Source organism: Sturnira hondurensis, unplaced genomic scaffold (genome assembly GCF_014824575.4).
Source record: "Sturnira hondurensis isolate 20B ecotype Veracruz unplaced genomic scaffold, ASM1482457v3 Scaffold0021143, whole genome shotgun sequence".
Lineage (NCBI taxonomy): Eukaryota > Metazoa > Chordata > Mammalia > Chiroptera > Phyllostomidae > Sturnira > Sturnira hondurensis.
In genome coordinates this window covers 8,935,131-8,962,440 of record NW_028093774.1, presented here as the reverse complement: position 1 = coordinate 8,962,440, position 27,310 = coordinate 8,935,131, and the positions used below count along the sequence as shown (strand labels likewise).

Sequence of the window (27,310 nt, the reverse complement as noted above, 5' to 3'; positions counted from 1 at the left end):
TCTGAGTGCATTTAAAGCCAGATGGGTTGATGGACAGAAAGAGAGATGGGTAGATACATAAAAAAGCACATACAGCAAAACTTACCGTCGTAGGGAGTATATGCGTGTTCATGGTAAATTTCTTACAACTTTGTTTGAAATTTTTCATAATAAAATGGTGGGGAGCAGGCGTCGCAGGAATTATCCAGGGTGTCCGCACACGCCCCAGTCGCCACTCCCCTCCTGACGCTGTTGCCCCAGTAGGCTAAAGAAGAGGGACATCGTGGAACTGAGTAATATCCGCGGCATTGGGCTGCCAATGGCAGAATCCTGGAATCCAGGCTGTTTTTTTTATTCTCTACTCCTGGGGAGTGTAGGTGGGTGGGTTGGGCCTTGAGCCTGGAACCACTCTCTCGGGAGGCGGTGAAATTTTTACCAATTTGAAGATGCCCGTGTATCCATTCCTTTATGTATCTATATTCACTTCCCCGTTCCAGGGGCTGGTGTTTCACAGGGGCAGCGGGAGGCTGGGTACACAGGTGCGGCGGGCGAGCTGTGCCTGAAAGGGGCGGAGCGCCCTCTATTGGCCCGGGAGGCGCCCACATAGCCCAGTAAGCGCTGGACCCGCCTCTCCAGCACCCACTCCGGGTATCAGTGCGCCGGGGTTGGGAGCCGCAGCCCCTGAGGGCCCGCCGAAAGCCGGGCCTGTGCGGGCGGAGACCCGCTCTGGGGCGGCCCCGCGCGGCCCAGAGGTAGGAGACAGGGCGGAGTCTCCCGCGCGGGCGGCCGCGCAGCTCCACCTGTTGCCGCTTCGGAGCGCACGAGCAAACCAAGGAAGAGCTCGGCGTGCGCTCCTGCACCCCGCGCCGCCCTGCAGGGCGCGGCTTCGGTAGAGGAGGGGACCTGGGAACAGTGGAGCAGAGGGGCTGTCTTACGGAGGTGAGACTCGAGTGGGACCGCAACTCCGTAGCTCTCTGGATGCCAGGGGCTCGGGGGTAGGCCCTTACTGGTTTGTTGGGCGTAGAGGGCGGGCGTGGGGGTGAGGGGTCTTGCCGCTGGTCTGCACGGGGTGAGGGACGAAGCCCGGTGGGCGCAAAATGTCTGGAGTGCACTGAGGCAGCCAAGTCCGGGTAGAAGAGATGACACTCTCTGGGGTCAAGGTCTCCTGGCCGTGGGGTACCTCCGGCCCCAGTCCTCCACAGCCTCTCCGGACCTGGCGCTGTCTGCGGCGCGCGCTTCGCTCGCGCGGAGCTGACACGTGCGGGCCAAGGACGCTCCCGCGCAGGACTCAGAGGCCAAGGGCGTTCTGGGCCGGGGCCAGGCGAGGGAGGTTGCCCGGGGGAGATGCCCCTAACTTCCACCGCGCTTTCATCCAACCTCCCTTTCTGGTCTCCTCCTCCAGCCCCTAGGCCCGCGATCACCACTCTGCACGGTCCCTCTGTCGGTGCGCCAGCCCGGGACCTGTTCCAGCCTGTAAGACCCGACAGTGGGGCCGGTGACTGGAGGGGCGCGAGAGACGCCGCGACCTGGACGCAGCATCGCAGATCCACCTGCAGAGCCCGGGGACTGAGAGCCGTGGTCTCTAGAGGCAATGGTCAAAGGGGTGGAGGCCGCGGGGCTCCCCTTACCCTCCAGCCTGCGAAGCCCCCCGACCCTCGCTCCCGGGGACACTCACCTTCGCAGGTGTGCACCCTGAACACGCGCCACGCCCCCCTCCCCAGTCCGAGCCGCGCCGGGCGCCGGGGCGGAAACAACCCCGCATCCTTGTGCCAAGCAGAAGCGGGCTCCGCACCTTCTCGCTCGAACCTTCGGCATTTAGGAGAACTAAGCGGCGGCGAGAAGCCGGATTTGAAACCAGGAGTCGGGGCGGCCGAGGGGGGTTGGTTCCACTGGAGCAGTAGCGGCGGCGGCCCGGGAGCCGCGGGGCCGGGAAGCGCTCAGCGGGCATGAGCGAGCCGGTGGTCGCGCGGCCGCGGACCAGCTGAGCGCTCGGCTGAGCCCCGACCTCCGGGGGTCCTGGGCCAGAGTCCGCTCGCCGTCGCGGCCGTCCGGCGCGGGGCTCCCCGGGGCCCGGCCATGGCCGGCCGGGGTTGCGGCTGCAGCTGCGGCCCGGGCCACCTGAACGAGGACAACGCGCGCTTCCTGCTGCTCGCGGCGCTCATCGTGCTGTACCTGCTGGGCGGCGCCGCGGTCTTCTCCGCGCTGGAGCTGGCGCACGAGCGCCAGGCCAAGCAGCGCTGGGAGGAGCGCCTGGCCAACTTCAGCCGCCGCCACAACCTAAGTCGCGAGGAGCTACGCGGCTTCCTCCGCCACTACGAGGAGGCGTCGGAGGCCGGCATTCGCATGGACAATACCCGTCCACGCTGGGACTTCACCGGCGCCTTCTACTTCGTGGGCACCGTGGTGTCCACCATAGGTACGTGAGCCGCACGGGGGGGGGGTGGAGGGGCCGGAGGACTCGCCGGCATTTTCCTGGAGGGGCGCTTCCACGGGGAGGGCAGCGCTTCCCAACCCTGCTCNCCGGCGCCTTCTACTTCGTGGGCACCGTGGTGTCCACCATAGGTACGTGAGCCGCACGGGGGGGGGGGGTGGAGGGGCCGGAGGACTCGCCGGCATTTTCCTGGAGGGGCGCTTCCACGGGGAGGGCAGCGCTTCCCAACCCTGCTCGGCCAAGGACATCCACCGCTCGGCCAGCTGCACAGGTGTGAGCTGTTGCCTGTCCCGCGGGTGGTGTGGCTTCTGGGCTTCTCGAAAATGGGATGCATTTCGCATCACCTGGGAGCTAGTTAAAACTGCAGCACCTTGGCCCCTCCTCCGACCTCCTGAGTCAGAATCCGCGGTTAACAAATCCCCCGCAGACTCCAGGGACCCGAAAATTGCAGACACTCCGCTGTGGGAGATTTTCAGTCTAGTTGAGGAGACATTGCTTGAGTTCGTAGAAATTTCGGGAGAAAGCTAACGAACTGGGGCGGGAACCTATAAACGTTTACTGAGTTAGTGCCACACACAAGGCACTGGGTGGAAGGGGTGGGGCACAGACTTAAAAAGAATCTGCCCTTGATTTCAATCTTACAGAGGAAGTCAGATTGAATACCAGACTGAAAGTTCATCAAAACGCTAATGAGGAGGGAAACTGTTTCCTCCTACCTGGAAGAATGGGGGAGAGAAATGACCTTTGGGCTGGAGCCCATAGTATTAGTTACGACTTGGGTTTTGCATTCTGGAAGAGGAAAGAATTGCATTCAGGGACCCCATGAACTTGATCTGTAGAGTAGGCTGTGAAAAAGGCCTCCTGGCTAATGGGGTGGAGCAGGGGGGCCTTTACCGCCAGTTTAAGGAGCTAGAAGCATCTAGAAGCAATTGGGAGCCATTGAAAGTTTTGGAGCAAGAGTGCGGCATGGCCACGGTCAGTTTGCCTTTATTCCCAGTAGGAGGAAAAAGCTGGGTGTCTTTGCACCATACCCCGAAAGATTGTTCACCCTTGAAACATAATCAAGTTACAGGGGGGCTGGGGAAGATGCTGTGGAAATTTTGAAGACAGAGTGAAGCACAGAGGAGGGGGGTTGAAAGGCATTGTTGAGAGCCCGTGGCTCCCAAGCTGCCAGGGCCAGGAACAGCAGCAAGGCTCACAGTGGCAAACCTCCCAGGGTGCGAGTGCTCTGCAGCTATGGCCCTGTGCTAGTGGGAGCGCTGTCAGGGAGGCGGGGTGACAAGGTGAACTTCCTTGAAGCTCCCACGCATGGCCGTCTCGGGTAGACGTTCTGCCAGCAGGAGCACGAAGTATAACAGATTAGCCGCAGGCCTGATTAGGCGAGAAAGGTTTCCCAAGGTCAGCCTAGAAGCGCAGGGCTGCAGCTAGGGAGTGGGAGGCGGAGAGGCCTGCATGCTTGGGGACCCGCAGTGCTTTGTCTTACCCCCGCCCCACCCCCACACCCCATCCCAGGTGGCGCTGCCCATCAGCAGGTCACTGAGGCCCCACGCCGATTGGGTGTCTGGCATGAAAAACTGTCAGCATTCTCCATGATGTCCCGAACACGGGCCTTGAGGGGGTAGGGGAGGAGTAATCCCCTCCACGGCTCTCTCCTGGCAGAATTCTCTAGCAGAATTCCCTCAAGTCCCTCATCGGGTCACCTGGGTGTCTCCAAAGACAGGCCCAGAATTTCCCTGCAGGGACGACTTGGATGAGCAAGTGGTTGGCAGGTTTACTGTGGAGCTCCCCTGAGTCTGCTACGTTTGCATAGAAGGTGTTACAGAGTTTTTATTTAGGGCTAATAGTTATGTGGGATGGTTTCATTGGGAGGCTGGGGGGCTAAATCCTCCCCTGCCCCACACACCACCCGTTGGTTCTCCCCTTGGACACGGAGGGAGGAGGGCTTGGAGTGCGTTTACAGGCTGGCGAACATCGATGCCTTAGGAACGGAGAATGTCTGGCTGGGTGGGCAGGTCGGAGGTGCAGATGTAATAATGTAGCCGGGCCGCACGGAAGGAAGCCTGGACAGAGAGTCTGGAGCTGGCGCTGGGGGTCCTGTGCCTGTGGTTTGCGCAGGCGCCTGAGCCGTTCTGCGCCCCATGCGTCTAGTCGGAGACGTCGGCAGAGCACTGCCGTGGTGCGGGCCACACTGTAGCTGCGCAGTAGACGTTAGTCCTGTCTCAGGCCGGGCCCTTCCCCGCTCCTAAGCCTACCCCTTTTCTCAGGGTTCTTGTGAAGGTCAGTGAGCTCCTGTAAGGAGTGTTCTTTACAAAGTACAAAGCATGATACAAGTATGGGCTTATTTTTACATTTCTAAGATTTCCTTTTAAACTGCTTCATTCGTTGCTGTTGTAATAACGCACTTGCTACCCTTTACTGGGGTACATCTTAGGCACACACAGCTTGTTGTGTGAATATGTCATGCAGCTGATCCCTGCATCCCAGTCACACGTAATTTCAGCCAACACAGTTCCATGAGGTAGGTGTGGTCATCTCCATTTCATAGATGAGGGAACTAAAGTTCATGGTCTTCACAAAATAAAGTCTAAAGAAGGCACGCCGTCTGCAATGACATCACCCTAGGTTAACCATTATTAACATTTTGGTGCATGGCTTTCTGTTCTGTGTTCCGTATGTATCATTTATAGCTTGAATTTTAACCATAACGTTACATGATGGTGTTTTTCTTGTAAAAATTGGATCCATTCTCCTTTATTCTGCAAAGACTTTGAGGTAACGCAACAGGAAAGCATACCATAAAATGCTCATAAGATGCAAATAGAACTTCCGAATCAGGAGAAGGAAGCACACAGATATGGGAAGGTGCTGGAGAGGGGGTCTGTCTTAGTTTAGGTTTGCTCAGGAGTGGACCCCAAGGCAAGAATTGGAGTTCAAGCAGTTTATTGGCAGGTGCAAGGGAGACAGGTGGAGAAGGAAGTCAGTCCATACAGGTATGCCGTTAGGCAGGAGCAGAGTGGGCAGCGGGTACAGGCAGACCTCCAAGATATGCCGGGTTCAGTTCCAGACCACCGAAATAAAGGGGTTCGTAACTTTTTTTTTTGCTTGTAGAGGGCCTTGCCTTCCATTTGTAAAAAGTGCAACACCTGTAAAGCACAATAAAGTGAAACAACAAAACGAGGCATACCTCTATTTAATCCCAAGTGCAGCTTGAAAACAGTGCAAAACTCACGCCCCAGAATGATCCCAGGCCAGGGAGCTGGGGCGGAGTGTGTATACATCCACACGGGTCAGTAACTGGTTCAAAGCTGCGTGGGGGCAGAGAAGCACAGCCTAGAATTTCCGGGCACTGCTGGCCTGATTTCTCAGGGACAGCCCACAGGCAGCCCAGTGATGGAGATACGACCACTGGCCCTTTGAGGTCAGGCCAGTGTGACCAGACATGATAAAGGGGATTCCAAGCAGCGTGGGCAAGGGGCCCGCAATGACTATTCAAGCTGCAGATCGGGTTGCAAGCGCCACAGCAGTCATGGCCCAGCCCGGAGTTCCTCTCAGAGAAATGGGTCCCCCGGGGTGTTACATAGAGAACATGGCGTCGGACAGCGGCTGCATGTTCTGGAAAATGTAATGGAGGATTTCACGTAACTGTTGTCTCATCGAGGCCTTTGATTTAAAAGTCAGAGAAGAGCCTTGGCTGGCGTGGCTCAGTGGATTGGGCGAGGGCCTGTGAAGCAAAGGGTTGCTGGTTCGATTCCCAGTCAGGGCGCATGCCTGGGTTGTAGGCCGGGTCCCCAGTGGGGGACACGTGGGAGGCAGCCACACATTGATGTTTCTCTCCCTCTCTTTCTCCTTCCTTTCCCTTCTCTCTAAAAATAAATAAATATTTTTTTTAAAAAAAAGAAGTCAGAGAAGAGTAGAAAACAGTCCTGCAGTTTCTCAAAAGGTTACGCGCAGCGTCACCACGCAACCCAGCAGTTCCGTCCCCGGGGTGTGCGTCCAACAGCACTGATGGCAGAGGCCCACGCAGGTGTCCCCACGGCCTTGTTCCCGGGAGCCAGAGGGGGAAGCGACCCAAGTGTTTACCAACACAGGGATGGATAAAAAACGTGTGTACATACAGTGGCATACTATCCAGGCACAGAAAGGAATAAAAGTTTGATGTATCCTGCGACAGGGATGATAGATTGAAGACACTGTACTTAATGAAATAAGCCAGTCACAGAAGGACAATATTACATAATGCCACTTACGTGAGGTACTTGGAATAAGTGAATTCCATGGGGATGGAAAGTAGAACAGGTGACCCGGGGGCTGGGGGCAAGAGAGGAGGTTTGTTTACTGGGCAGGGTGTTTTTGTTGGGGAGGAAGAAATGAGTTTGGGGCGTACATAGTGCTTGGGGTTATACAACGCGGTGACTGTGTTTAACGTCATTGAATTGTACACTTGCGAATGGTGAAAATGGTAAACATTCGGTATATTTTACCGCGATTTAAAAAGTTGGAGCAGAATGTTAGGACACGCTCAGGGATGTTGGTTTCAAAAGAGACTGGCGATCAGACTTGAAGCAAGAGTAAATAAATGTTCAGTTCTGCTCCGAGGAGACTGACGGCCTAGCTGATAAATGGTCCTCTGATAAACCTCTTTTCTCTCAAATAGGCTTTTGTTGGGAGTTTGTTTCTGTGTCTGCCTGTGTATTTATAACTCAGCTTCTGTTCAGAAAGGATTTGAGGTCTTTTGCATATAGTGTGGTCAGGGCAGGCTTTAGGTTACTCCCGAATCTTAGTAACTTAACGCAGTAAGGGTTGGCTTGGCACACACAAAACCCGCTGTGGGCGTGGTGACCCCCCAGGGCAGTGGTCTCCTGGGTGGCCCAGGTTTCCAGCCTTCGGTTGTTGGGGCCCCTCTTTATCAGTTCATGCTCCCAGAACCTCCCAGGAAGGGGGCGAAAGGGCTGAAAAGTGGAGCTCTGGCAATTCATTGACCCCCCAACCTGGAAGTGATGCAAGTCACCTCCACTCACATTTCATTGGCCAAATCAAGTCACATGGCTATACCCAACTTCAAGGACATAGAGCACCACACTCCTTCTATGAGTCCAGAAGTAGATAAGACTCACTACTGGGCCCTGGCTGGTATGGCTCAGTGGATTGAATGCCGGCCTGCAAACCAAAGGATTGCTGGTTCGATTCCTAGTCAGGACACATGCCCGGTTGCAGGCCAGGTCTCCAGTGGGGGGCATGCAAGAGGCAACCACTCACTGATGCTTCACTCACTCTCTTTCTATCTCCCTTCCCCTCTGTCTGAAAATAAAGTCTTTAAAAGAAAGACTATTGGTGAACAGCACAGATGCCCACCCACACATGCATGAGGACAGTGTAGTAGAAAGCTGGGAGTGGTGGATTTAAAGCATCGGGGAGATGATAAATGTAGCAGGATAGGACAGTCGGGCTGCAGATTGAAACACAGAGGTAGGCATGAAAAGGGCCTGTGCGATTGCCAGAAGTGAGCCCCAATGTGGCTCCCAGTTTTGCAGTCGTCAGAGTATGAAGAGGCAAAGGCAACCACTAAATGGTTCCCCTTTCCAGGCTGGCAGCTTGGAAGACACCCAGCTTCTTCAGACTTGAATAAGGATTTCTCCTACAGCTCGTCAGGAAGGGGAGTAGGTGATGTGGTGAGTCATCTCCTCCACAGTCCCTGGGCCGTAAATGCAAGAGAGACTCCTCATCACTGGGTGCTGGGGTGCTGTTCAGTGAAACTCCTCAGCCAGAGTGCAGAGCTCTGCAGGGCAAGCGTGCAGCTCTCACTGGCATGGTCCAGCCTGGACACTTAGAATTTTCTACCAATGGTGCCCAGGCTTTGGTGTCCATGAGAACTCACCTGAGGGAAGTGTGGTGTTTGTTAAAATGCAGGTGTTGGGGGCAGTGCTGCAGGGCTCCTGATACAGTACATCTGAATTGAATTTGAAGCACCTTCCCCAGAAGGCTCTGTTGAAGGCAGGACAGGGAGCGTGCTTGTGGCATGCATGATCAGAGTGGGCATAGGGCTGGAACTGAGACCGCCCCCGAGGATGCTCACTATTCCCAGGTGGTCCACGAATCAGTGGCGTCAGCATCACCTCAGACCTCGTTGGAAGTGGAGAATCGCAGGCCAAGCCCAGACCAGTTGAACCCACTTGCTCTTTAGCAAACACCCAGGCAAGTCGTAGGCACACTGATGCCCGTGGTTTGTGATGTTGCTGACCAGGATAAGAGCCCCTGTGCTTCAGAGCAGGGCCACACCTGTGGTGTCTGGGCTGGCAGGGAGGGGAGGGGAGATGTTCCTTTGGCCACCCTGCAACCTCCTCACCAGCTGGAGGCGTAGCAGGTGATCAGGGCAAGCGCTGTCCAGATGTGCGGCAGGCACAGGGTGAGAAAGCGACCCTGCGTGCATGGCCCTGAGGTGCCCAGACACAAGAGATGCTGAGCCCCACCTCCGCAGTCAGCCCCTCGGACAGATCACCAGATTGTCAACAAGAGTTTGATTTGTTTTAATGAGGCAGGAAGAGTTACACTGGTGCCCCCATTTGGCCCCAGGTGGGGCTGGTGACCAGCACTTGGGTGGCCTTGCTCTGCAATACGAGGTTCTCATAGGGTTCAGGAGCTGGGCTGACAGGTGTGTGATGTGAGCTCATCAGTGTGCAAACCAACGTGGCACCGGACTGAATATTGTTTCCAGACTCTTGTTTTTCCTACATGGAAATAAGGCTGAGAGGGGAGCTTTTGAAATCACACTAGATCACGTTTCAAACGAGAAAAGACTGGGAAACACCACCGTGCTGTATGAAGCTCTAAGCTGATATCAAACATAGTGAACAGGTTTCTGGAACGAAGAGGACTCCCGACGGATGCATTAACGGAGGTCACCTGTCACCAGATGTCTTGCTCATGGAATAGGCACTTTACACCTTACAAAACGTTTGCTCGTAAACTTTGGGAGATAGGCGGAGAAGTTGGTCCATTCCAGGGATAAGGAAACTGAGATGGAGCATAAATATCTTAATTAGGACAACACATTTTTAAAGCGACAAAGTCAGAAGTAGAAACAGATTTTGCTGTTGATAAAAGAAATACACATTCATTTTAGAAGATAGGAAATACATAAGAGCGTATGAAAAAGAAAGTAGAAATCACCCATAATCCCACCATTCAAGGAGAACAAACTGTTAACAGTTTGGTGACTCATATTATATTGAATCTAAAGTGTTAAAGATTTTTACCGAATCCAAGATGAGTCATCATGTTAAATACCATTAAGAAAGGAAAGAATGCTGCCAATTAAATTCTGAGATGCTAGCAACGGTGAGATCATCCTGATTTAAGAGATCCTTTGACGCCAGGAAAAGGTACATTTTAAAATCCCTGAAATAGATAATATTTTATATCCGGCAGTTTTCCGTGTAACAGGAGCATATTGTTAGGATTAGGTCAACATTAATCTCATGATAGAACATCTTTGATTTATGCTCACGTTGATTAATTTTAAATATGTATTAAAAACGCTTTGCCCTGACTGGTGTGGCGTGGCTTGGTTGGGCATCAGCCGGCAAAGCTCAGGGTCGCCATTTGGATTCCCAATCAAGGCACAAGCCTGGGTTGGGGATTCAGTCCCCCGACGGGCTCATGCGAGAGTCAGCGGATCAATGTCTCTCTCTCACAAGGATGTTTCTCTCCCCCTCTTTCTCCATCCCTTCTCCTCTCTCTAAAAATACATACATACATACTTACGTACATACTTGGAGTTCATCTTTCCCCCGTTTTCTGGTAGAAGCAAGGGGGGCTGTGTTAATCACTGAGTACGTGCGCGTTAGATTTTAAGGATGTTAGCCCTTTGTCACGTGGGCAGCCTACTCTTTACGCATTGTTGTTTTCTGGCTCGTGTTTATTATTTGATGCAGACTCCGGACAATAGAAGAAGACAGAGATGATCTGGTTAGCCGAATCTCAGGGCTTGTGTGAGGTTGTAAGGGGTCCGATCCCTACATCCATGCATACAGAGCCTCGTATCACCTGTCACAATATTTCACAGTCCCCCGCAAGGCTGCAGCGTTCCTCCCATCAGCATGACGACTAATGGGCTGCCTCCCTGGGACTTTCTGTCTCCAGTTTGACGTATTTGATCCCAGAAGTCACTTCCCGATTCTGCCTGTGAGCCTTTGGCGTGTTGGCCCCATTATCGATGTCTCAGATCTTTCCTCGTGCCCAGGATCCCATGAGGACCACGAGGCATTGACCTCACAGACCTCCAGGGCCATGGTTTTCAAACGGTTCCCCGAAGGGCCCTGGGGTTCTCTGTGGAGCCTAAAGGGCTGTACTGAGGGCCAAGGGGAACCTTCAAGTTCTTATCTCTGTTATATGTATTTGTCTACATATGTCCAAAATATTTATCCTGCTCCATTACCTTTTTATTGACTATTAAATTTTTTTGGCATGTAGAAAAGATTTTTATAGCACAGATTTTTTAATGATTGCCTGCCAATCAGTTTGGCAGGCAATTTTTTTCCTGCAGTTTCTCATAAATTCAGGTGCTCTCCATGTTTGAGATAAATATTCTTATCCATTCTTTGTTTAGCTCTACCTCATCTCAAATTTTATTCAAAAAGACTGCTTTTTAAATGGTTTCGTGTGATTGGCTAGATAATTATGCTTTGGTTTATTTCTAAAATTATCACATCATGATTTGAGAATGTGCATTTTCCAGAATTCTCTTTTCTGTTTGAATGTCTCTTTGTATCCTTGTATCTGTGTTTATTCCAGCTGGGTTTCTCTTCCGTTACAGAATTCTGGAGTGGGAGGGAACATAATCTCCAAACACACTCCAGGCCTAGTGAACACACCCGAAATAGCGTTTCAGTTTTGTGTTTCAGAGCATGTAAATTCAGTGTTACTGATTGTATCATTTGGATGACTTACTTTACTAATACTTTTGTTTATCTCTTAATATTTTATAAGTTAACATCTATTTTTAAATTTAGATATGATGAATCTCTGTAATATATTAGCATGTATTTCCTGGGTTTAGAGTATCTTTCTAGTTGTAATTTCTAAGTAAACCACTTCACACATTTTTATATTCTTTTTTAAATCAGTTTTAAACTTTCCTCTTTGTAGGGGACTTAGCACATTTAACAGTGGGTCTCATTTGTATTATCCCTTTTTGTTCTGTACTCCCTTTATTTTTCTCTCTTTAATTTCGGTTACAGTGGATGGGTATTGTTTTTGACATTTAAGTATGGTCAGAATGAAATTTATCAAAATGTCCTTGTGGATTAAAAAAAAGACTTTTGTCATTATTATTCATGTTTAGGAATAAAATTAAATGAAGACGGCTTTCTCTGGACGACATGGAGTCTTTCATCCTCGGGTTCAGCCCTGTTCTCCCCACACACCCCGCCCCCACCTTGTCTCCCTGGTGCCTTGTTGTTGTGCCCCGTTTGCTGGAAACACTTTCTGAAACTACGTGTTTTCCATCTGTAGAGCCTGCCTCATGTCCTCGCATTGGATAACGGGAGCACATCACCTCCACAAACTGTTGTCTCTTCAATGATCTTAACCTGCTTCCTTTTGGCACCTTCCCCTTCAATTCAGCCGCTGAGTCTCCCCAAGCCTGGCTTCTGCTTTCAAACAGACAGTGACAGCAAGGTAATTAGCCTTCAAGGAATTATTGGGTTGGCCAAAAAGTCCATTTATTTTTTTCCATGAAATAGAAGACACATTTTTTCATTTTCACCAATAACTTGATTGATTTGGATATTTTGAGTATGTCATCTATCTCCTGCTTTTGGCTTCTAGTGGGAATAGGCCAGGAGCACTGCTAAACATCTTCTAATGCATAAGGCAGCCCCACAGCAAAGAATCGTTTGGCCAAAATGTCATTTGTACCAAGAAACTTTGCAAATCACCTTTGCACGTTCAATCAATCACAGCACCTTCTCCATCACTGCACAAAACTTTTTCTTGTTTTTTTTTTTTACTTTTCAGTTGTATTTTTACCTTTCTTGGAATAATAAAGCATAATTACACCAAAAACATTGCATATTTTCTTCCATCTTCAATATTAAAATGGCTGCACACAATTCACCAATTTCGATAAGTGTTTCCCAGTGCACACTGACATGGCGGTGTCACAATACAATCTAACAAAATCGTTTCGAGTAAAGTTAAAGACAACTAAGTGCAACTAGATCCATTATAGGGAAAAAAACTGAAACTTTTTGGCCAACTCAGTACTTTCCTGCGTGGTCCACAGCAATGCCCCAGGTCACACTGAGTGGAGAGAGAGAAGCAGACTGCAGTGTTGTCCAGCAGCTTCAGGCCAACGTGATCCGTCGCACCCAGGAACTCGGGAGAAAAAGTCCCTGTGCTCCCAGAGCCCCTGGACGGAGTTCTCCAGGGCCCTGCAAGGTCACGTTCGCACGCCACACTTAACAAAAATTTGGCTCAGGTCACACAGCCTCCTCTGGAGTGGGTGGCAAGGGACGTGTTGAGGTGGCATGCAATTGGAAGATGGGAACAATTCCCAAGATTGTTAGTAGACATGGAGGGAAGGAGGGAGAATGGCCCCTAGACACACACCTTTGGGGGTCCCATGGAGGAGGATGCTATTTTCAGAAACAGGGTACCAAAGTGGGGGTCCGCTGGAGGGATCCTGAGTTGAGTTTTTTTAAAATATTTTATTTGTTTGTATTTAGAGGGGAAGGGAAGGAGAGAGGAAGAGAAACATCAATGTATGGTTGCTTCTCATTCATCCCCTGCTGGGAACTGGCCTGCCACCCAGGCATGTGCCCTGACTGGGAATCGAACCACGATTGTCTGGTTCGCAGGCCCGCGCTCAATCCACAGAACTACACTAGCCAGGGCCTGAGTTGAGTTTTCAAAGTGCTGAACTTACGCAGCTATGACATTATGACAGCTCTGAGGTCACTAGGCGATAGGAAATTTGCAGCCGCATTATAGTCTTAGGAAACCAGTGTCGTATACCATCCATGTTGACCAAAATGTTGTTCTGTGGTGCATGACTATGTTCAAAACAGACCTTCATCTGTGTTTTCCTCGCTTGTGATAGCTCTGTCTTGGTTTGGCATCCGGTTTGGCATCCGGATAATACTGGCCGATGGAACGCGTGGGAAGTGCTCGCCTGTGGTCTCCGTATGTCTTCCTGCCTTTGCCGTGGATTTGCCATTATACCAGCTCTAGAGTGCAGAGTGTTAATTTTAATATTCGAACTCTGAATTGTAACTATGGATAGGTGCTGCCAAATTTTTGAGAATTTAAAAATATAAACATTCTCAACCAATTAGCAAGAATTTTGTTATTCGCACAGCAAACGTGCACTGTGTTTTCCTCCTCCTTGTTACTAAACTAAACGTTCTGGGTGCGTGACATTTCGTCCTGTGAGGCAGGACTGTTACTTTCCGCATCCTGCGGGTGAGAAGGTGGAATCACAGAGGCGAAGAGCTTGTCCAAAGTCCCTGCAGTGGTCGGACTTTGGTTCAAGCTTTGTTCAGCCATGGTGCCAGTTTGGGAGAGGAAATGAGCCTCTGAGATAGTCCAAAGTCGAGTGACAACTGGTATCGATGCCTAGGCCCTGATTCTGTATTTACGTTTGCCATCAGTGATTTCTGTTTGATGCTACTGATGAACGCTTTTTGCAAGCTATTGTTTTGAAGAAACTGGCCTGCCAAGCTATGTGATAAGGGCGACGTCCAGATATTCCACCCTGGCTTTGAACAGTGGACAATGTCTCTTCTCCCTTCTTGTCTGCTTAGGACCAAACGCAGTGCCATCTCATGTCGAATATAAAATTCAATTCATTTAGTCGAAATCGATTGAGTTCCTGCTTGGTGCCCAGCCTGAGTGGGGGGGTTCTGGCCCCAGGTGCATGGGTAGACTTTGCGAGGTCCGTATAGTTGGATGAGAAAATGGTTTCCTCCTTATGTTTACCAACTTCTAACCAAGCACTTCTAGCATTTCTTCAATCATGGATGTGGGCAGCAGCCCCGAGGTCGCGGGAGCAGCGCCTGCAGCTTTGTCACCGGTCAAAATCACGGGTGTATTCTCACGTGACAGCGTGGCAGGTGCCACTGACATTTCCCCTTCGCTGCTACTTCCAAGTTATGGTTGTCATTAGACCCGTTCTTGCTACTTAGTGATTTCATAAAGTACCACATGTACTGCCCTGGCTGGAGTGGCTCAGTGGGTTGGGTGCTGTCCTATGAACTGAAAGGTCACTGGTTCAATTCCCAGTTGGGGCATGTGCCTGGGTTGCAGGCCAGGTCCCCAGCTGGGGGCATGTGAGAGGCAACCACTCTGCTTCTCTCCCTCTTTTTTCCCCTCCCTTCCCCTCTCCCTAAAAATAAATAAAAAGAAAATCTTTTTATTTTTTAAAGAAGCTCATGGACTGTCTGTCCCACGCATTTGTTTTGCTGTGTAGTAACTGTCTTTTCATACGGTCGCCTTTGAAATCCTGTGCGTGTCATTTCATTCATTTACAAAACATTCTGAGAAGGGACCCAGCGGCTGCCCTAGGCTGCCCAAGGCCCCTGTAACAGACCCAGTCATTGAGAACCACCCCCGCATCGGTCTGGTCTTGACCACAGAGGAAAAGGGGAAGGACTCTGTGGCCATCTCAGCTCCCTGCACGATGAGCAAAAGGCATTAATACCCTGCCATTTGAAAACTGACTCGAAACACTTGCTCAGTCCCTGCGTACAATCGTGTCTTTCCCCAATGATTTGGAAGACACGCCAGAATGTTGTAGTGTCTTAAGGGCCATGGATGGGCAGGGCCACTGCCACACGCCCTCACAGCAGGGGGCAGAAGCAAGTGTCCCGTGTACAGGGAGCTCTTCCTCGAGGGTGGCGGGCCTGGTTCAGAGCAGCCCCACCCGCCACCCCTGTTTCTCTGTCTCCGCATTCCCAACTGGTTACGATGTCCCTCTGACTCCTGGCTCACCACCACCTCCGCAGTCATAGGCACTGTTTGTTGTAACTACAGACTTGGGGAGACATGATACTTCATGATTATTTAGCACTACATCTTGTCTAATATTTTCATTAGAAGCTGCAACTTTGGCCAAAGACAGCATGCTTTATTCAGCCCACAGGTGGTGATATGCTGGTAAATGTTAAAGAACTAGATTTTTAAAAAACCCTGACATGTAGTATTTGCCTGTTTCTGTGGTGTAAGTATTCCCAGCAATGGATGATTTCAAACAGTGAACATGAAGTCACTGAAGACAGGCAGAATAGAGAAAAGTTGTGCATACCCGACTCCAATGAGCCTGTACCGGCCAGCTCCAGGACACCGCCTTGGACCAGAGAGTGTTTAAGAAACATTCAAATTAACTGTCAACTTTCAAAAATCAGACTTCCCAGTCAAAATCTAGGTTTCTGATTTCTCTTCAAAAAATGGAAAATCTGGGTATTCTGTGTGCACATTCCCGCAAACCAGCCACTCACAGAGCTACGAACACTCCCTTTGGGAAGCCCCCTGGCTCCCTGGCCCCCCTCCACCTAGGCTGGGTGTCACCTGCCATTTATCACTGTGTTTGATGTCTTTCCTGTCTCCCTGGCTTACCAGCTGAGCTTCCCCTCGTCTCTTTGAGATATGAGAACCAAGTGACCTTCCCCCCTGCTTCTACCAACGAAGAGTGGCAGAGTCGGGTCCCAGATTATTTAAATCCTTAAAATGGTTTCCAGTTTGATCCTGAGGCCGTCAAGTTTCTGATGGGGTGCATGGAGACATTCCACTCTTGTTGCTTTGCCTCTGGCTGTCTGGGATCCGTAGGCAACGAGATGTTCTTTATAAGATGTTGAATAAACAAGAATCGAAGCAGAAAAGCGTGAACTTTGTGACAAGCTGGTTTCTCTATTGGGAATGAAGACCTACTAGGTGGAGATGGTGACAAGGGACAAGTTCGGAGGAAACGTAGTAGTTAATGATGTAGCAAGCCCTGCATGCAGGGAAGGGGGGCGGGGGAGGGTGGGGGAGCCGTGTGTCTCTGAGGCCTCGCTGGGTAGCTCTGTGGGTGCTGATTCGGGATAACACCAAGCGTCTGGGAGAGCGACCTGCCTGAAACCCAGGATGTGGGACAGCCCTGCCGGAATGGTTGTACCATGAGTACCTCAGCCTTTATGGGTGGGTGGAAGGGACCATAAAGGCTATGAGCCATTTTAATGTCCCGTCCTTGGGTAGGGTGGGTAACGTGCTTCTCCATGTGACTTAGGAATATGAGGTTCAGGAAGGGCACTAAGGGCGAGTCCTGGCGTTTCTGGTGCTGGAGGGTTGGGGGCAGTTGGTCAGAAGAGCTCTGGGGTGAAGAATCGCATGTCACACACACCGACTGGAACACTGGCAAGAGCATCGTTTGCGAAGAAATCAGTTTCACGCTGGGAAAGGTTGCTCTGTTTTGAAAGGCACCTACTGTGCGCAGGAGTCTAGAGGAGGGTTTTCGGCGACTCCTCTGCAAACCTCTCCAGGGTCTTCCAAGCTCGCCGTTGGGAGAAGGCGCCCCCTCAGGGCTCAAGGACACCCCTCCGTGGGACTCTTCTTTCCAACAGTGAACATTAACGGAAGAGGGGAGAGGGCTTTAAACGGATTGACGGGTTTACTAAACACAGGGGTGGTAAAGCGGCAGTTAAAAAGCAGTTTCGAGTGAAAGATGAGAAAGGGTAGAATCTGTCAAGGGGGCAGGAGAGCCGGCCGGTGAGCAGAGAAGATGCACAGGATGCAAAATACCAATGCCAGGCTCTTCACACTTGAGTACTTTCATTTCTTTGTTAAAGAAGAATCGGGTGCTTTCAAAGGCGGAGATGACCGCGGACCAGACACCACTACGTAGGGGCCTATTTCGCACAGACGCCAAGCGTCCTTTGGGCAGTAGACACTGCAGGTCGGCGCCCCTATTAAGGTCATTCAATTCATGGAGCTCTTCAGAGGGCCAGGCACCACGCTAAGTGCAGACTTGCCATCCTCTGTTTGGTCCTAGAAAAACCCTCTGCAGCAGGCGATGTCCCACTTCACAGATGAGGACACTGAGGCTTAGACACTTACTCCCGCCCCACAGCGGCAGGACGGGGAGCAGGTCCTTCTGGCTCCAAAGCCCCCACTTTTTCTAGCTGCTTGTGTCACCTTGACGAACATCCTGTTGGGTATTGCTGTGAACTGACTCATGAGTTGAACAGGACACTCCCACCAAACCTGGTGTAGAGTTGCTGTTGTTCTCTCAGCCCTGGTGAGGAAAGATTAATTCCCAGTACTGTCAGTGGAGATGACATCAGCTCCGTTTCCCCTTGATTTTATGCTTCCTCAATAGTTCCTTTTTTTAATAAAAGCTGTCCCCGTTGTCCTGATCTCTCAGTGCCACTTCTGCATTTCTAACAGGTCGAGGGTGAGTCCGGGAGAACGGCGGAGTCTTTGGGGCTGTATTCCAAGGCGCTCCCATCCCATGGGAGTGCCCAGCCCAGCACGAGTGTGGTGTGGGTATTGCTGAAGGGCTGCAGGGGCCCCATGGAGAGCAGACCGTGGCCTGTGCTGTGGTTTCCTGTAAGGATCCCCGGCTCCCATTCGCTTACAGAGAAGGAACATCCTGACTGTCTCAGTTCCCTCCTCCCAGAAGACTCGAAGGCGTCCTCGCCCATGGGTGGCAGTTGCTGCCAGATCCTCAGTGACAGAACTCTGGAGTCCCGCCCTAATCTTTCTCAGTGCCTTGCATGTGCATAATCTGTAACGGAATCGGCACCCCACTTTGGGAAATGCCGATCGATTGCGCGGTTGGCTGGGCTGTATCGGGATTTGTTGGAATGGGATGTGGGAGGTGCCGCTCTTCCCTGCTGGCCGCCGTCTCTTGTCACATCGTGTCCCCTAAACTCTGCTGCAGCCTTCCCTTCATGGAGAAGGGCGGGCGTGCCCCAGGACCTCTTAGGGTTTGTGTCTCCAGGGGGTGTGAGCTGCATGTGCCCCTGGCTCCATTCTGCATGTCTACACCTAGCCCAGCGCCTGCCCTCGTATTGCCGCCTGGCAGCTGCCATCTGCAGACTAAACAATCGGGTGACCCCACGCACAACACACGCAGTGTACAGTACTGGAAGGAAGACAAGACAAAACTGCAATAAAAACTTTCCTTTAGGAAGCAGAATGGGGAACAAATGCCCATGGTGTCATACCCACTTACTGCTTATTGGCACAGAGCGCACACAGCAAGCATCCTGAGGACCCAAGAGAGGAAGGTGAAACCAGGCTTTTAAAACACAGTTATTTGGGGAGAAAATACAATAAAGAAATAAACTATTAAATAAAATAAGTAAAACAAACAATAAAAAATAAGACAGTTGCCCTGGCTGCTGTGGCTCAGTGGATCGAGTGCCCACTTATGAAGCAAAGGGTCGCCAGTTCGATTCCCAGTCAGGGCACCTGCCTGAGTTGCAGGCCAGGTCCCCAGTAGGGGGCACTCGACGGGCAACCGCACATTGACATTTCTTTCCCTCCCTTGATCTCTATCTAAAAATAAATAAATACTTTAAAAAAATAAAGACAGTTATCAAAACCCACTCAAACATAAACAAGGGAATCCATCCCAAGGACCCAGCACCCCTGGTTGTCCCAGGGCACAAACATGGCTACATCCTCTGGAGAAGAAGAGGCTCTCGGTCTCTCACTCTAAGCCCCCCATGTCTGCTCCCCGTTGCCCTCCCTGCTGTCCCCGTGCCAGGCTCTAACTTGGGGTTCCAAGTAGACTTTATAGTTCAGATTCCGAGCACCTGGACATGCCTCCTGTGGGATTCTCCCCGTGCCCCCGGGGATACAGGTGATGGCAGGTAATGCATGGGGGACAAAACTTTTCATGGGATTGATTGATTGATTGATTGATTTAAATGGCATGCACACAGGCGCACTGAAGCCTCTGTGATTTCTTGCTGTGGTTGCTCATGACGATGTTTAGTTTTAAAGGGCTGCAGTGCAGATAACAGTGGTGGGCTCGTGGCCACATCAGAGTGAGAGCCCTTCAGGAGACAGGGAAAGCCTCGCCCAATAGCTTTGGGGAGGGAACTGGTCCCGTCGATTGGCTTTTCTTGTCATCAAGATCCGACACCAAACCTTTAGAAGATAATGTTATACCCACCTTTGGAATTAAACACTGAAAATCACCCACTGTCTCATTAACCAGAGTCACTGCTTCTATTTCTGTGTGTTTCTTTCCAAACACTGCGTGTAAGGTTTTCACAGAATTGAGACAAAACATTTCTAAAATGTGTGAGTCCACTGTTCCATCTTAGGTTTTGTTGGCGGTTCCCCATTGCCTCCAGCACTGCCGGGAACAGCTGCAAGCTGAGAGAGGGTAAGAATGGGCCTCTGTCCACCCTCATCCAGGTTACCCCCTTGCTGACTTTGTCAGTGTCCTCGATAAATTCTATGCCCTTTGTTCCCCGCTGATGGCCTCTTATTCCTAAAAGCTGAGTATATGACAAATGCCAAAAAAAAAAGCAACCACTAGAATGTCCATTAGTTTGGTTCCAGGAAATGGAGAATCGATTCATCCATACGAATTATTGGAAAGATTGCTCCTGACTCAACAGGTGTTCTTGTACGTATCAGCGAGTTTTCTGTCGGAAACGGCTGGGAGGAAAATGCTGATGGCTGGGCGGGTTGTGAGGACCCTAGGTGACAGGCATTGCTGTCACAGAGCAAAGCTAACCCCGGGTGACCAAAGCAGCAAGTCAACACTTGTGAAACCTGACCTCCCAGCAGCAGAGTGCAGGACAGCAGGGTGTGATGTTCACAGGGTTCATTCAGAAGGATTTGAAACATCTGCTTAAGAGAGAAAGTTTCAGGCTGCATTTTCTCCTACGGGACAAACATGCTGATTCCTTCCCAGGAGGCGAGTCATCCCCATGGTCCAAAACTTGTGCATCTGTGACGTGGACACAGCAGAACGGTCTCTCCCCTCCATCAGGTTTCCTTCTCTGACAGGTAGCTGCACCTGCCTGGGGAACTTCCTTGCTCCTTCTATTCATATGTTACCTAAGGCCCGTGCTTTTCCCCTTGCAACTCAGCATCACACTTGATTTGCTTTTCCTGCATCAGGAAGTACCTGGGGGCTGGGATAAAGTCCCTCCTGAGTGAAGCCCACCACAGCATGGGTAGTGTCTGCAGTCTACAGCTGGACGATTCGGGGTCGGCCCCAGTAAGAAGAAAGGCTAAATGGGACTAGAAAGAGCTTCCTGTAGGAGCCCTGATGCATCGAAGTGCGTTCACTTTTTACCCCCTTGAACCCCATAAGAGGGGTCATGGCTGCATTTTTGGGACTTAATTTCTTGTCGATTGGCCTGTTCTCAAGCCTCGGTGTTGTTTGACCCCTAATGAACCGAAACTGGAAGCAGATTCTGCATGGTGAAATATACTTAATCCGCTTTCTAGCTGGAGCAGGTTGACCTCCAAGACATCAGGCTTTGCTATTCCTGGAGAGAAAATTGTGTTCATCAGAGAACGCAAAGGTGTGGTCGGCCCAAGGTTATCAGGCAGGCTTCTCTGCCTGGGGCGGCACGTTGAACAAAGGAAAACAGTAATTTTGTCAAATTAGTGGTGGTTATTTTCATAGCTTTGATTGTCCTCATGCAACAGCCGAATGATTCTGAAAAATACTCTGAAATGCTGCCACGTTGTAAATCGCACTTGTGTCTCGGGTTAGTTTGCTCCAGCAGATGCCTCCGCTTTCTGTGCAAGCAGGTGGGCTGCGGCTTAACAAGGGAGTTACCTTGCAAAGCGCTGCACCCCTCTGGGCCTCAGTTTCCCCATCTGTCACGGGGGCAGGCTGGGAGGAGGTAACACCTTGCCAAGCTGCACTGAGGACTAAAGGAACGACACAGGCAAGGTGTTCAGAACCACGCCCACTACTCCATGAGCGCTCCATCCACAGTCCCGATTGCGCTTGCGCTTTCTCGCTGAAATCGCCAAACAGGCAGGGGACGGTTTTTTCTGGAATGTTTATCACAAGTCCCCTCTTGTCTCCACTCTGACGCCTTGCCCCCATATCAGTGATCCCAGGGAGGATGTCTTGTCCTCGGATGGGGCAGGGTCTCCTTCAGGGATGGCCCCTGGAAGTGGACTCCTCTGGATGCCTGTGGGTGCTCCGTTGGTTCCGGCTAAAGGTGGGCGTGTCCTTCTGTGGTCGGTGCGGCTGACAGTGACCACCAGCGCAGAGGAAGCCCACTGGATGCCAGACTCAGCGCCTAGGCCTTCCGTTTAGTAGAGGATCTTCATTTAGGGACAAGGAAACTGAGGCTTAGTGGGATTAAGGGAAAACTCTTGCATTTGCTCAAATGCCTGGGGGCAAAGGCACAATTCAGTCCCGGATGGTGGGCCTGCAGAATCCGTCATCTCAACCCCCACCCCGCCCCAGCCCCCCAGCCCCAGACACACGCAGGACGCTGTCTTCTCTCCCAGCCCCTGCCAGGTTATTGGGAACCCGTGACAGGGACAGTGTGTTCTGCCCTGTGTGTCCCACCCCCCCTGAAATGCTTCCCTTACCTGTACACAGCCCCTGGGAACTGAAGCCTTTCCTTGGGGCTTCTAAGTCAGCACGGCCTGTTTTATTAGGTGTTCACATGAAGTTTTGCTCTTTCTTTGGTTGCTGTTTTCCTGTTGAACCAGAAAGTTTCAGTCTAAGGTGTTAGACATTGGAGGTTGAGGAACTGTAGTTTCATTAACCCTTTGGGAATTTTAACGTCAACCTGGTTGTTTTATCCAGGAGCTTTTCCCATGGGGAAAAATGCACAGATTTTTAGAGACTGAAAAATACCGGGAAACTTGAGCACGCCGTCCACCACAAGCAGAGAACGGTGTTCTCTCTCCGCCTTGGGCCAGAGAGACCCCTGAGCGCCTCTCCTGCTCCTGAAGACCTCGTTCCTTCCCCGTTCTCCCTAGCAGATGTGAAGCGTGGATCTCCTCCGGATGCTGAAGTTTGACCTCTTAGCTTCCTTGACCTTGACTTTGTGCATGTAGCTGGTAGGCAGGAGTCCGCTCTTGCTCTCCGACATCTCACCTCACTGCTCCTCTGAGCTCGGTTTCCCTCTTCTTCGCTGAACCTCCTACTCCTGGGCTCTGCGGAATGAAAGCCTCACCCAACCCGTGCACCACCTCCTCCTCCAGCTGCTGGCCCCATCCTACATTCTTCTGGGGGGTCAGAAACTGTGTCATTTCGGAGCTTTGTCCCTGCACCCTTTTCTCCCTTAAAGCAGTCATGTTTTATATTTTTTCTTAATTTATTTATTTTTATGGAGACTATTTTAAATCCATTGTTCTCCAGGCCATTCTTGGATGAGGTTCTGGAAGCCTCATGAAAACACAAATTTTCCAAAGGCCATTCTCTCCCTTCGCACAGCAAGAGCCCAGATGGCAGCGGGACACATCGACCTTGTCACAGCATGTGTCACCGTGTTTGGGGACGCCTGTGATTTGCTTGATCATTTTATCCTTTTTTATTTCTTTAAAGCCTGTGTGTGATAACCTGAATAATCCTGCCAGAACCATCTCAGAAGGGTGGCACTTATCCTGTTTCTGTCCTGGGCCCCATGTCCTCACGGGATAACCGGGTTGAGCCCAAGAGAGGCTCTGCCCTGTTCAGGTGTGCCCAGGAAGGTGGGGGAGTCCCAGGGAACCCCTCTGCTTGTTAGGTGGTGTCATCTTGAACTTGGGAATTGACTGCTTCCCAACTCCGTTTTGCTGTTTACACATCGGGGGATTGGGTCTGGGTCTATCTGTACCCCCAGGACCTTCAGCTGCTGTCCTTTCTGTTCTTCTGGTCCTTCAGGCTCTTTCCTGCTTCGGGCCCTTTGGACTTGCCTCTTTCAGCTTCACCAGAAGGGTGTGAGAGCTTCTCTTAACACCTCTGGGGAAGTAGCTGTCCCCTCCTTCGTCTCCTCTATGCCCTCACCTGAAATGAGGAGCATGAGAGGCAATGCTTGTCCCTTCATTTTCGTATTCAGAGTAAAGCAAGTGGCAGAACAACCAGTGTTTGAGCAATGCGAGTTCTCACACCTTTGGTGGGGAAACTCTGTGTGTGCAGGTGAGGCCCCACCCACCCTGCGCCCCTGGATTGCTGCAGTTGAGGGTGATAGTGCGCTCACAGGCTAGACTCTCAGGCTTGGGGCTTTAGCTACAAAATCCATTGCCTTCCAAAATCCAATCCTTCATTTTTTTTGAAGGTCAACACCAAACAAACAAAGAAGGCAGCAATTTGTGTCCAAAGAGAACCAGAAACAAGGGCTCCGTGTATTTCTAAGTTCTTCACCTCCAAGGAAAATGTTCTGGGTAAAAGGATGATAATAACTGCGTTTCCTGGTGAGGCTGGACCACATGGCAAACCCCTACCCAGGGCTGTGGCAAGGGCAGGGGCAGAAGAGAAGCTGCTTGGTGTGCACGGGACCCATGGGACCCGGCACGGGGCAGGGCTGGCCGGGCAGGAGGCCAGCCCCTGTTGGGGTTGGTCCTTGGGTGTCTGGGTCTGTCAGCCCTGTGACCTGGGCACTCCATCTCCCTGGGTTTCAGATCCTTTGTCTGATAAAGTAGAAAATTCTGTCCAAACAGCCCTGCTCAGCTCTGTCACACCCAACAAATTCCTTCTGATGTGAAAAAGTGTAACACTGCCCTGGCCAGGTGGCTCAGTTGGTTAGAGTCTCACCCCATACACCAGAAGGCTGTGAGTTTGATTCCCGGGCACGTGCCTAGGTTGCGGGTTCGTCCCCAGTTGGGGCGCATATGAGAGAACCAATCAACGTCTCTCTCTCTCCCTCCCTCTCTCTCTAAAATCAATAAAAAACCATATCCTCAGGTGAGGATTAAAAGAAATTGTAAGTAAAATAAGCTGTCTATGTACATAATTTCAAAAGAGACAGTATACTGACCTACTTATAAAGAAGAAACTTTAAAAATCTGATAGGAAAATAATATGTACGTTAATACCCGCGTCCTTGGGTCCGACTGTGATGAAGTCGTCGGGTGCTGTTCATGCAGGTGTGCTATGCACTACACACCACTGCACCACACTGCCTGCAGTGGGGTTGTCTGAGGTGGTGTCCTGGAGTTCTCTGGAGATGCAGACCCGAGGATGGGCGATGGATGGACAGGTGACAGATAGATAGATAGGAGAGGTTTATTACAGGAATTGGCTCACACCGCACGGAAGCTGGAGAACCAGGAAAGCCAGGGTGGAATTAATTCAGTTGGAGTCTGAACCCTGAGGATTAGGGAGCTGCGAGTCTAAGTCCTGACCCGAGACCAAAGGCAAAAGAAGCAGGGCAGCTGATGGCCAAGGGCAGGAGCAGATGGACGTGTCCACGCAGGCAGACGGAACAAAGTCGTCCGTCCTCAGCCTTCTTGTTCTCACGCCGTCAGTGACTGGATGATGCCCCCATGCTGCCGAGGCTGAGCCTCCTCCCGCACCCACTGACTCACTGCTCAGCTCTCCCGGAGGCCCCATCCCAGACACACGCAGAAACGACATTTCGCTCACTCGCTCTCTGGGCATCCGGCAGCCCAGTTGAGCTGCCACACAACATTATCTGCCACAGATGGTGAGCAGCTCTTGGTAACGCTTACAACGAATGGTGAATCTTCCCTCAATTTCTAGGCAGTTGCATTCCTGGAAATTTCTTTGTGTATTAATATTGTGCAGAAAACATTCGTGTGCAGATACACCAGGAGGAACAACTGGGGAGCGAGACACACCATACAACCCAGGGCCCCAGCACCAGGAAATAAAGCTTCAAAGTCTGTGACTAAAAACACCTGTGGGGCTTGAGGCGCAGGGAGAAACTCCCAGCCTCACAGGAGAGTTTGTTGGAAAGACCTAGAACAGGGTCCTAGAACAGGGTCCTAGAACGTACACAAAGCCACCCACCCAGGAATCAGCACCAGAAAGGGCCAGTTTGCTTATGGGAGGTGGGGGAGATGACTGAAATCCAGCAGAGAGCGGAGCAAGCGCCATTGCTCCCTCTTGGACCCTCCCCCAGAGACAGCATCCCAACACAGCCATGTGGGCTGCCCTGCTCCATGAACGCCCAAGACTCCTCCCCTCACTACATCACTGGTGCACTGAGACAAAAAAATTGGCCCAAATGAAGAAAACAGATCAAAGCTCTGGAAAAAATATAACTAAGCGATGAAGAGATAGCCAACCTATCGGATGCACAGTTCAAAATACTAGTGATCAGAATGCTCACAGAGTTGGTTGAGTATGGTCACAAATTAGAGGAAAAAATGAAGGCTATGAAAAGTGAAATAAAGGAAAATGTATAGGGAACCAACTGTGATGGGAAGGAAACCAGGACTCAAATCAACAGTTTGGACCAGAAGGAAGAAAGAAACATTCAACCAGAACAAAATGAAGAAACAAGCATTCAAAAAAAAGAGGAGAGGCTTAGGAACCTCCAGGACATCTTTACACTTCCCATATCTGAATCATAGGGGTGCCAGAAGGAGAACAACAATAGCAAGAAACTGAAAACATAATGAAGGAGAACTTCCCCAGTCTGACAAAGAGAATAGACTTCCAGGAAATCCAGGAAGCTCAGAGAGTCCCAAAGAAGTTGGACCCAAGGAGGAATACACCAACGCATATCATAATTACATAATTCTTAAGGAGAGAATCTTAAAAGCAGCAAGAGAAAACGAGACAGTAACCTACAAAGGAGTTCCCATCAGACTGTCAGCTGATTTCTCAAAAGAGACCTTACAGGCAAGAAGGGGCTGGAAAGAAGTATTCGAACTCATGAAAGGCAAGGACCTACATCCAAGATTGGTCTATCCAGCAAAGCTTTCATTTAGAATGGAAGGGCAGATAAAGTGCTTCTCAGATAAGGTCAAGTTCAAGGAGTTCATCATCACTAAGCCCTTATTGTGTGAAATGTTACAGGGACTTATCTAAGAAAGAGAAGATAAAAAACTAAGAACAGCAAAATGACAACAAACTCACAGTTATTAACAACTGAACCTAAAACAAAAACAAACTAAGCAAACAACTAGAACAGGAACAGAACCACAGAAATGGAGATCAGATGGAGGGTTAGCACCAGGGGAGTGGGAGGAGGAGCGTGAGGGAGAAGGTACAGAGAGTAAGTAGCATAAATGGTAGGTAGAAAATAGGCAGGGGGCGGTTAAGAATAGTATAGGAAATGGAGAAGCCAAACAACTTACATGTACAATCCATGGACATGAGCTAAAGGAGGGGAATGTGGGAGGGGGTGTGCAGGGTGGAGGGGAATAAAAAAATAAAATTGTGCAAAAAAGTTTATTTGTGAATAAAGAGGAATTAGGTTCTGGACTGAATACAGCAGACAGGTTTTCTGCACGTGAAGAGCCACTGGGATGTTGGAAGGTCGTTCCAGGTACAGACAGTTCTTCAAGGTGCTGACGGTGCCGCCCTTCACAGGACGTCTAGCCTCCCCGGCCCTGCCCACAGTTGGCCAAACCACGTGCCAGCCAGTCCACCTGCCAAACACCTGCTTCCGAATGCCCTGTAGGGGCAGGGCTGCCCCTGCTGAGGATCCTGCCCTCAGGGACCCCCGGGTGTCCTGGTGATTTTGTTTCAGCCCCTCGGACCCAGGGGCTCTGGGCTGGGCCCCCGAGTCTGCACTCGCCTCAGGCTTCCAGGTGCTGTTGCTGGCTCGAGACCCCACGTCTGAGAGACCAATGCGGCACCTTCTTGCACTGAGCTTCTGTGGACTCAGGGCATGTCTCTCCAGCGCAGGCGTCTCTGACAACCACCCGCTTTCAAGTCTCCTGGGCCCCTGTCAGGAACGTAAGTCCCAGAGCCTTCCCCAGACGTCTTGAATCAGGAAGTCCTTACAGCGCATTTCAGCACTTCCCCGA

The 27,310-nt window shown here is 50.9% G+C and overlaps 1 protein-coding gene across 1 annotated transcript in view; it reads left to right on the top strand.

Moving 5' to 3' along the window:
• The first annotated feature begins 633 nt into the window (after positions 1-633).
• The window catches only part of KCNK13 (potassium two pore domain channel subfamily K member 13), a 65,004-nt gene continuing 38,327 nt past the window's right edge, over positions 634-27,310 (top strand). Inside the window, exons 1-2 of the mRNA XM_037031538.1 lie at positions 634-918; positions 1,382-2,395. Of these exons, the coding sequence (XP_036887433.1) occupies positions 2,056-2,395 (340 nt within the window). The 5' untranslated portion in view covers positions 634-918; positions 1,382-2,055. The remainder of the gene's footprint in view (positions 919-1,381; positions 2,396-27,310) is intronic.